General features: G+C 54.9%; 1 protein-coding gene across 1 annotated transcript; it reads right to left on the minus strand.

Annotated features, from left to right (window-relative positions):
- Window positions 1-605: 605 nt before the first annotated feature.
- Window positions 606-3181, minus strand: CEBPA (CCAAT/enhancer binding protein alpha). Its single transcript, XM_003798435.3, has one exon. The coding sequence runs from the start codon at window positions 3044-3046 to the stop codon at window positions 1988-1990; it is 1059 nt and encodes a 352-aa protein (XP_003798483.1). The 5' UTR covers window positions 3047-3181; the 3' UTR covers window positions 606-1987.
- Between the last annotated feature and the right edge of the window lie 7788 nt (window positions 3182-10969).

The raw sequence follows: 10969 nt of genomic DNA on the forward strand, positions 1-10969 counted from the left end.
GCAGGGTAGGTATGGGGGGGCTCAGCCTTCAGGCTCTCTCAGGGCATACAGGGGTGGGTTTGTGGGCATGTGGCCCGTGAACGTTGGAAGGGGTGGAGGGTCCCCTTACCGGAGGCTTCTCCCTGAAGGCCCGGGGTCTTGGGCCAAAGGTTGCTGTGAGTGAGTCTGCTCTGGAGCTGTAACTGTGAGTGGTTTGGAAGTAAGTGTGGCCAAAGGGCCTCTTAAGCCTGGGGCTGCGGGGCTGGACTTGCCCCTCAGGCATGGGGCTCCCTCTCCAAGTCCCTCTTTTCTTCCCAGGGATAGATGAGAAGCCACGCTAAAGCCTCATCGAAGACCCCACGGAATCTCCTGCCCTCCAGCCCCAAGAGACCATCTCTTCAAGGCTCTGGTACTCTCAGCTGGGAGCCTTGTCCTCCCACTATTTATGTGTCTTGCTTGGGAGAAGTAAGGAATCCACTTAAAGTAAAGAGGTGCTCAGGACGCATGGTGGGCTAATGAAAGTCAGAATCCCAGCCAGGGAAAATGCTGTGATCATTTACAAATGTGACCTGACCCACAGAAAACCTTGGAAGCAGCTTCTTCCTGGTTTTAAAAAGACACCGACATTTACTTTGATATGTTTATATTATAGATATAATACATAAAATATCTAGTATGAGACTCTATGTTCTCCCCAAAAGAAGAGAACCAGGCCATCCTTCCCTGTTCCCAGCCCCAGGGATGCGTTGGCTGGAGGCCATCTCCCTTCCAGACCAGGAGCCAGGGCCTCTGGGGTGGGGGAAGGATGAGCCTGTGGGCAGCTCCTGCTGGAGGGGGTTGAGCCTCCCCCCACTGCCAGGGAAAGCTGAGGGGAAAGGGGGAAGCCCACCTCACCTCACTGGTCCCCTGGGATCAAAAGCAATCCCCAAACCAGAGGCAGAGCGCCTCAGCCCCTTCCCCCAGCAGCTGGCTGAGAGTCTCACTTTGGCAAGTATCTGAGCAAAACCAAAACAAAACAAAAACCAAATAAAATGGTGGTTTAGCATAGATGTGCACAGTCAGGCACCGCTGGGACACAGAGAGGGCAGATGCAAGTGTTGATATCGGCTGATAAAGCAAAATATTTGGAAAGCTTGTCATAACTCCGGTCCCGCTGGGATGGACGGATTGTGCTTCATGTTCGTATGGCAATACTGGAGACATACAGTACAGACAGGGCTGACGGTCAGTGTCCCTACAGCCGCCTGTGCCCCAAGACCAGACCTCCAGGTTCCCCTCTTCCACCAGGCCACCTCCGTTGAACACGTGCCCATATAGCTAACCCATGACCTAGCTTTCTGGTCTCACTGGGGTGAGGGGCTCCCACTGGTCACCTGGTGACCCCCATCTCGTGAATTCTACCCAAGCTGGAGGCAGGAGGAAGGTGGGAGAGGCACAGAACTAGGAAACCTTCATGTGGAACTAGGGGAACAACGTTAGGTTCAAAGCCCCAAGTTCCTACGTTTCCTCCCCCTCTAAAATATGGGGGCTGAGAAGCATCTGGGGCTGGCTTGTCGTGATCTCAGCTCCCTGAGCCTTCCTCCTGCCATGGGCCCACACCCCTCCTTCTCTCGTGGGGGGCCTGCTGCAGCGTCAGGAAGGAGGCAGGAAACCTCCAAATAAATGACAAGGCACATATTTGCTCCCCCCTACTCGGTAGGAATTGGGAGCGGTGAGTTTGCATTTCCAAGGCACAAGGTAATTCCTTAATACTAGAGCCACTGGGCTCCCAGCTCAGCCCCAGTCTCCCAGTTCCGGAGTAACCACCGCCTGACACCCTCATCTTAGACGCACCGAATCTGGAGCAGAGGAAGGGAGGGGACTCGCGGAGCAGGCCAGGCTTGCAGGCGGCAGCGGAATCTCCTAGTCCTGGCTTGCGCTGCTCCGGTAGCCTTGAGATCCGGCGACCCGAAACCACTCCCCAGGTTCACGCCAGGGGCTGGCCCAGGGCGGACCGCAGCCGCGCGCCTCACGCGCAGTTGCCCATGGCCTTGACCAAGGAGCTCTCTGGCAGCTGACGGAAGATGCCCCTCAGCGTGTCCAGTTCGCGGCTCAGCTGTTCCACCCGCTTGCGCAGGCGGTCATTGTCACTGGTCAGCTCCAGCACCTTCTGCTGCGTCTCCACGTTGCGCTGCTTGGCCTTGTCACGGCTCTTGCGCACCGCGATGTTGTTGCGCTCGCGCCGCACCCGGTACTCGTTGCTGTTCTTATCCACCGATTTCTTGGCCTTGCCCGCGCCCCCGCCGGCGCGAAGGTCGGGGTGCGCGGAGGTCAGCCCCTTGAGCGCGCTTCCCGGGCCGGCGAGGCCAGGAGCGCCAAGCGCGGGTGCTGGGTGTGGGCTGGGTACAGGAGTGGGCGGCGGCGTGGGGTGGCCAGGCTGCAGGTGCATGGTGGTCTGGCCGCAGTGCGCTATCTGGAACTGCAGGTGGGGGGCGGCCAGGTGCGCGGGCGGCGGGTGCTGGTGTGAAGGCGGAGGCGGCGGCGGCGGCTGGTAGGGGAAGAGGCCAGCCAGCGCCAGCTGCTTGGCTTCATCCTCCTCGCGGGGCTCCTGCTTGATCACCAGGGGCCGCAGCGCCGACGCCCCGACGCGCTCGTACAGGGGCTCCAGCCTGCCGTCCAGGTAGCCTGCCGCCGTGCAGCCGTAGCCGGGAGGGGGGCCGTGCGCTCCCCCGGGCATGACGGCGCCGCCGGGACCCACCGGAGCGCCCGGATAGTCAAAGTCGCCGCCGCCGCCCGTGGTAGCCGCGGCCGCCTTGGCCTTCTCCTGCTGCCGACTATGCTGGAACAGGTCGGCCAGGAACTCGTCGTTGAAGGCGGCCGGGTCGATGTAGGCGCTGATGTCAATGGACGTCTCGTGTTCGCAAATGCCGCCCAGCGGCTCCGGGGCGGCAGGTGGGGCGGGAGGCTGCGCGGGGCCCGCGCCCCGGGGAAAGCCAAAGGCGGCGCTGCTGGGCGCGTGCTGGGGGCTCTGGAGGTGGCTGCTCATCGGGGGCCGCGGCTCCGCCTCGTAGAAGTCGGCCGACTCCATGGGGGAGCTAGAGTTCTCCCGGCATGGCGAGCCTCGGCGGCCTCCAGCCTGCGCGGGGCGCCGCTGCTGCTGCTGCTGCCGCCGCCGCCTCCCGCCCGGAGTCCCTACTCGCTCGCGCCCGCGCAGCTCCGGGTCGCGAATGGCCAGGGCCGCGCGGCCCCGCATTTATACGCGGGCCAGTCGCCCCCTAGAGTCCAAGGCTGCCTCTGACAGAGGCGGAGCGGCTCCTGCTGGGTCTTAGCGCTCGCCTCTCCGCGGGGGCGGTAAGTGGGGCAGGAGCGGAGCGCAGCACTACCCGGGACAGGCCGCGGCGCACGCCCACTGCCTCCTGCGCCGCAGGCCTAACCGCGGCGGTCGCTCAGAGCTCCACCCCCGGCCGGGCTGTTGCTCCCGCGCACACGTGGTCGGTGGCGGGGCCCCCTCCTCTAGCTTCTCCGAGCCACCCACTTCCAGCCAACACCAGGGGAGCCCGGGAGCATCCAGAGGCCGCACAGGGGTTGGTGAAGGGCGAATCTTGGTCTTGAGCTACTGTGGCGCGGACACGGTTTAAAAGCTAGAACCAGGCCTGTCCCGGCCCCGAGTCTCTGGAAGGCGGCAGCGCAGCGGGGCGAGGACGCTTTAGGGTGACTGTTTCGGAGCGCGGTGACTCTGCGCCTTCTATTTCTGATCTCCAGGCGACCACCCAATTTCGTGTGGAAGGGTTTTTTCCGACTCTGCCTCTCGCGGTCCTCCGGGGTCTGATTGGCTCTGCAGAGCAGGGCGCTAGGACCCCGCGGCGAGCGGAGGTGGCCGGGGCCCGAGAGCCTGGAGGGCTGGACTGGTTGATCCTCTCGGGCTGGAAAACTTTTTTATTACTTCTCCGGGCCAGAGCACGAGGGTTGTTGGGCTTGCGGGGCCAGCGCTGCTACCCCGTGCGGAGCCGCCACTTTTTTTCCTATGGGTCTGGCGGACTTTCGGGACACGCTGAGCTGGACTCAGGGATGAGCACTGGGAGGGGCGCACAGGAGGAGTTGGCGAACTTGACCCCAGGACCGGGATTTCGAGGCGGGGGCCGCATTCAGCAACGCCTGGAGCTACTGCTTTCTTCCCTTACTCCCCATTCAGGTGGGCGCCGACGGCGGGAGCTAGAGTGTCGAGGGGTCTGGCACCTCCAGGCCCGAGCACCCAGTGGGAGAGCTTTGCTGGGTGATCAGAAGGGTGCCAGGTCCCTGGGATCCTGAAGGTCAAGGCAGCCAGCACCAGTGCCCCTTGGGCGTTGCGGCCGCCTATGCTCTCACCTCTGCGGATGGAAGGAGCGTGCTACAGAGCGTCTCCCTTTCCAGCCACGTGGCGTCCCTCGAATTCTCTACTGAAAGCCTGGCGGCAGAGGTGGGGTGGCTGGGTGATAAATGTGAGCAACTGGGCTCCGATGGGGCCTGGTAGGCTGGAGGCTCTCCTGCCTTTGCTCTTGCCCCCACCTTGCCACTTGGGCAGAGGACGACGCCCTGGGTGCTACCTGGAGGGGCACAGGTCAAGACCCCCACACCGACATTGTCCTTTTTAAGCCTGGCAGGGCGCCTCGAACCACCCTGGAGCCCTCCTGTAGGAGTAGCTAAAAATACCACTTGGGGAGGCCCAAGCTTGCACTGTGGCCACAGTAAAGGAGCAACTTCATCTGGAAAATGCGCAGTATGCTTTAATCAAGTTCCTATTCAACATACTCCCAATGATTAATAGCCCAACTGCTTCGTTTTCAGTCCAGAGCTCATAAACAAGATATTTTTAGCTTGATGCTTTTGGACTGAGGGAGTAAAAACCAGATACGTTAAATAAATAACCTGACATGAGCTGAGGAGCTGTGCTCTGAGCCAGATGCAAGGCCGTTAATATGCTGGGCACCTGTGGAAGGAGGCCTGGAGAGAAATCCAAAAACACCCAGAGGGATTGTCTTTTTTTTTTTTTTTTTTTTCCTGCAGTGCTGAAAATAATGGCTTTCCCCAGTTAAAGAACAAAGAAAATGCTGCTGAAAATGTCCTGGCATGGACAGGTACAGCAAGGACGATGTCACTGGGGGCTTCATCCACGGAGTTGCTGTTCCTTGTGCTGAGAACGGGAACTTCGTCTCTTAGGCCTGGAAGAAACTGCAGCATGGAAATAAGACCTCGCCCGATGAGGGTCTGATGAGTGGACAGCGGACTCCAGCCCAGGGATATCCAGCCCAGAGGAGCATAGGTCCTCTTACAGCAGAACCATAAATCGCCCAGACAGGCCTGCCCCGTGGAAGGTGCTGAGTCTTCAGGGGAGAGTGACAAGTGGCCCAGCTCTTGGAGCTCAGAGGGCAGTGTAGGAGACAAGTCATCACACAGTCTGCTGGGAGGAAAGGCCTTTTCTCGAAGGGAGAGATGCAGAAAGAGCAGGGGGTGGGATGTCATCCATTCATTCATCAGATGTGTTAGGAGACAAACACTGCAATAGAGGATGGGTGTGCTGTCATAAGGGGTGTCTTGCCCTGAATGAGGAGCTCTGGGGAAAGTAGAGATCAGCTTTGTCTGGGGATGTCTAGTGGACTGAATTGTCCCTCCAAAATTCACATATTGAAGCCCTAACCCTTCTCCCCCATGTGACTGTATTTGGAGACAAGGCTTTTAAGATGTAAGGTTAAATGAGGTCCTAAGGGTGGGTTCCTAAATTGGTAGGATTGATAGACTTATCAGAAGAGGAAGGCCATGTGACTACATAGTGAGAAGGTGGTGGCTGTCTGCAAGAGAGGCAGAGAGCCCTCACCAGAACCTGACCATGCTGGCACCTTGATCTCAGACTTCCAGCCTCCAGAACTGTGAGAAATAAGTGCATATTGTGTAAGCCCCCAATCCATGGCACTCTTTTAGGGTAGACAGAAGCAGGAGGTGAGAGAGGGCTTCCTGCAGGAGTGGACCTTTGAGCTGTGCCTTGAGTGGGCAGGAAGAGAAGGGAGGACGGTCTTTCTAGGGGAAGGGAACAGCAGGTGCAAAGGTAGCTAGGCTGTGCGCACATGGCGTGTTCTACTGCATGGTGACAAAGGACAAGATGTTTGACCAGCTAGAGTGTGGGCCAAACAGGGGAGGGCCCTAGATAAGGCTGGGTCCACAGATAATGCTGGTTGATGGCCCAGACTGCTCCAGGTGAAGAAGAAACCTTTCTCTTGGGTTTTTGTCCTGCAGTTTTCAGCAGGGGAGCTTTGTCTAATTTAGTTTCCTGAGAGGCTGCTCTGGCAGGAGTGGAGTGGGGGTGTTGACTAGATAGGAAATGATGGGGACCTGAGGTGTGAGGAGAGAGGGCTGGGAGATTCATCAGGACTTGGGGGTGAATGCCTGGGGTTACCATGCTGTGATATAGGTAATACTCAAGGAAATGGAGGCCCCTCCTCAAGCCATGAGGACACCCACATGATTGCTTTCTGGTTCTGGAGGGGAGGAACTTGGAGTAACTGCTGAGATCTACCTACCATATTCCAGCTTTTCCTCTGAATCTGTGAGAACACCTTGAGATGAGGAGAAAGTGGTGGTGGAGAGCAAGCCTGGGCTGGCCCCATGCTCAGATGCGAGGGGTGGCAAGGGGCCTGAGGCAGAAGTGTCCTGGAGCTGGCCAAGCCCTGAAGCAGGAATTGGCTATAGAATCAGGGTGAGACTCCAGGATATTGAAGCCACTTTCCATGGAAGGTGACCAGGGGGTAAGGGAGGTACAGCCTGGTAGCTCAATAGCCCTTATGGGCAGTCAGCATTTACAGGAAAAATTACCCCAGAGAGCGATGGCTTTGTGATTGCTGCTCAGTTGAGACAAAGCTGTTAACAAGAGAAGCTTGTACATAAATCCTCTCTGACTTCCTTTGAGAAAGATCCTTCTTCCTTCTTAACTGACAGTGGTCCCTGCAGAGAGAGCCGAGGGAGGTTCTCAAGCCCACTCTTGTCTCAGTGTGCTGAGCGGGCAGTTGGAACCACAGGGCAGGAATCCACGTTCTGCCACGCAGCCAGCGTCCTGGGGCCCGACTTTTGCCACCGCAGGGTCCAGGGGGAGAAGAGCCATGCTCTGATGCAGGCTTTATTGTTTACAAAGGAGAAAAGCAGCAACAGAACTGAAAATATGGTTAACAGGAGAACCTTGTGTCCCTGACAGCTCGGAAGAAGAGGCTGTAGCTGGGGAGAGTGAGCCAGGGTGTGAGCCGGCCAGGTGGGGAGAGGGTGAGCAGGAGGGTCTCCTGAGACTCGGGGTTCCAGGGTGAAGCCTGGTTCTAGAGTCATCTGCAACCCTGCCGCTTCGAGGAGACTGAGCTTTGGGAACTTTTTATTTTACTTTGGTTCAACCTTTCTAATGTAATGCACACAGGAGAATTAGTCCGTCAGCTTGAAAAGCACGTGCTGAAGAGCAAAAGCAGAAGTCTTCTGATTTAGTTTTCTTGCTTTATCTAAAGGTGAAGTGAGGACGTAAAAGTGGTCATTCCAAGGCAGGACCAATTAAGATAAGATAAAAGACCAGAGCTAGGATTTTTCAGCTCCTCGTGCTTTGGCTGGGAGGCACGAGGATCTAACAGTATAGCAAATCTAATAATGTTTCAATGATTCAATGAAATACTAAAATTAGACAAAACAGAAACACTAGTTCCTTTTTTGTCTACAAATGTGTCCACAGATGAGTTTTGTACTAATTCATTTCACACTTTCATTATTGACAGGTACAGCATGGGAACCTGATGGATAATTAACCAAAAGTTTCTTATCAACAGACCCCCAGCTCTGGGAGAAGCCATTATCACCCATAAGATCATACAATCCTATCTCACCAGAAGGCCCAGTGGTGTGGGGGATGACTCTCCAGACCCGTTGACACACCCACCCCATTATCTGATAATTGGATGATCTCAGGCAAGTGGCTGAATTTCTCTGAGCCTCTGGTTTTGTTTCTGTAAACTGGGTACAATTTATAGAATTCTAGGGCTGCTGGAAGGATCAGGGAGAATTCTACATGCCAAGGGCTGTTCCTGGCACACTATAGATGCTTGCTTGATAAATAAAAGCCTGGTATAATGTTCTCTGCCCTCCTTGCCTCTCTATAACACACTTCTGAGGTTCTGTTTTTTCCCAGAAACTTCAAATATCAAGCAACTCATTTCCACATATAGTTATTGAGTGTCTGGCAGAGTATTAGACCAGGGCTCTCAGTGTTTTCTAGGGGAAAGAAAGCACCTAGAAATTCTAGTACTCTCTACAGAACATTCCAAGGCATAGTTAATTCTGTCATCATAGGCTAGAAATCATTTGACCATCAGGAAATATAACTTTATCGTGTGTATACCATATAAACTCACAAGCATGAGTGCTCAGGTCTATAAAAGATCCACACTGTCAAATTCGTCAGCATCAGCTGTTTCCAGTTTTCTCTAATATTAATCTATAACACGTGTGTGATTTTCCCTTGTTTTTCTTCTTTGTTTGCCTCTGCTAGCAGATAAATAGTAGCAGCACCAAAGAGTCTAGAAAAAGAAATTTAAAATTCAGAAAATTCTATTCATTATTATTATTTTATTTATTTATGTATTTTTTTTTTTTTTTTTTTTTGGAGACAGTCTCACTATGTTGCCCTTGGTAGAGTGCCATGGTGTTGCAGCTCACAGCAACCTTAAACTCTTGGGCTTAAGTGATTCTCTTGCCTCAGCCTCCCAAGTAGCTGGAGCTACAGGTGTCCGCCACAACACCCGGCTATTTTTTGGTTGCAGTCGTCATTGTTTAGCAGGCCCCATGCTGGATTCTAACCTGCCAGCCCCCATGTATGTAGCTGGTGCCCTAACCACTGAGATAGAAGCGCTGAAGCTCTATCCATTATTATCATTATTATTTGCAATGTGGGGAAGCCTTTTATTCTGTTTTGGTGGGAAACTCCTTTGGTAAAGGATGGGCCCCCAGAATCCTCCTCTAGCATCTGGGGAATAGGCAGAAAGCAAGCGGAGGTGGCAGCCCGCCCCATGCTTCTGTGGGATGTGGGACAAGAATACCAAAGGCGGCCCCCAGACCATCTGTTTAAATATTAAACCTTACCAATCAAACTAAGAAATTGTCAGATAAAATATGTTCTATCTACCCGCTTTACAGATACATCTTCATGATGTCCTAGACCAGATTTCAGTTTAGAATTTGACCTGGTAGCATGGTGGTGCGGGGAGAGCCAGCACCCTGCTTCCCTTCCCATGGGTCCTTAGGCAGGTGCAGATTCCTGGGACAGGGCTCAAACGCTGGCCATACCCCTCAAAAATGAGCCATACTCTCCTGCTTGTCACCCCTTGGGTTTTTCGTGCCTCCTGGCGAAGAGGCCCGTGCAGGCCCAGATGGCTGGTCCTGGGTTGGTGGGAGAGGAAGTGTTTTGGCTCAAAGGGAGAGAATAGCCAGAGGAGGGCACAAGTGGGGGCGTCTGCTCTGTGTACGGGGGGGTCCAGCACAGGGGCTTCCCTGTCTTGAGTCTAAGGGTGGCATTAGGTAGGACTCCAGTGCTGCAGGTGGGCTGGTACTCAGAGTAAAGCAGTGTCCTATAGAACATTCCAAGGCATCGTTAATTCTGTCTTTGGAGCTAGAAGCTGCCTGGCCCTTCCTGCAGTTGGGAATGATCCCGCACAGGTTCATCCTTTGTCTCCATCACACCATCCACACCCTGCCTCCAGCCATAGGCTTTCTCACCTGGACCACTGTAACAGCCTCTGGCCGGTCTCCTGTGGCCTTCCTTACCCCCAACTCTCTCTGCAAAGTGGCCTAAGTGATCCTTGACACATGTACTCAGATCGTGCCAACTGTCCGTTTAAACCCTCCCGTGACCACCTATCGCCTGTGGAAGAAACCCCAGATGGATCCACCTGGCCACAGGCCCTGCCTCAGTTGGCCCTCACCTCTCCGCATGCCTCGTCCTCTCCTTGACTCCCAGCCACAGGGCATTGCACTTTGCTCTTCTCGCTCCCTGGAGCGTTCTCCCCAGCCTGGCACGACTCCTTCCTTCCTGTCATTCGAGTCTCACCATCTCAGGGACGGCTGCACATGGGCCAGCCCCCTCCCCCTTCTCTCCTTAGGCCATTATGTGTTTTATTTTCTTCTTAGCGCTCTCTGAAAAATGGTCTTGTTTACTTATTTTACTTGTTCCTTATCTGGCTTCCCTCACTAGAATGCCAGCTCCACAAAGGCAGGGACCTTGTCTGGCCTGTTCTGCCTATTTCTAGAGCTAGGACAGGCCTTGGCCTATGGGAGAGCCTCAAATATTTGTTGAATGAACATAAAATGGAATCTCCCGAAGAAAACTTGCTATCCAGCCACCCTCTTAGAATTGCAAAGCCTGGGAGCTGCTCAAAGGTGGTCCTCACAGGGTACAGGAGAAGACCCCCTGAGGCAGGGGTCCAGTGCAGAGTCTACTGAAGCAATTCCAGGCAAGCCCACCAGGACTTGGAGAGTGTGTCTGGCACCTTTGTGCTGAGTCAAAAGAGCCCCCTTCAGGCAGATGTGCCCTCCCACCCCGGGCCTGGGCTCAGCATCTTTTCAGGGAAGAAAAAGGGCTCCTTACTCTGGGGAGATGCATTCCAGCCAGATCGTAAGACTTGGTGAGTGGAGGCTTCCTTCACTGTGGCTCCAGAGCACCCCCTGTCTGTAGGGCACTGCGGGGAGGGTGCCCCAGGAGAGACAGACTTAGTCTTCAGACTCCACTGGACATCGGATCTACCTGGGAGAATGGACCTGCCTTCCAGAGGCTCATGTCGGAGGGAGGGGCTGCTCCCAGGGACTTAGAGACCCCATGGCTGAGGGAGTCCACTCTTGTGCTCTCACCATTTCTTCTCCTTGCTGATTCAAGGGCTTGCACCTCAAGGTACATCTTTAGAAAATCCTAAATAAGATACTAAGCCAAATCTTTTTTTTTTTTCCCTCTGTCTCTGGAGACAGA

The sequence above is a fragment of the Otolemur garnettii genome, unplaced genomic scaffold (genome assembly GCF_000181295.1).
Source record: "Otolemur garnettii isolate 467f Iridium unplaced genomic scaffold, OtoGar3 scaffold00135, whole genome shotgun sequence".
Classification (NCBI taxonomy): domain Eukaryota; kingdom Metazoa; phylum Chordata; class Mammalia; order Primates; family Galagidae; genus Otolemur; species Otolemur garnettii.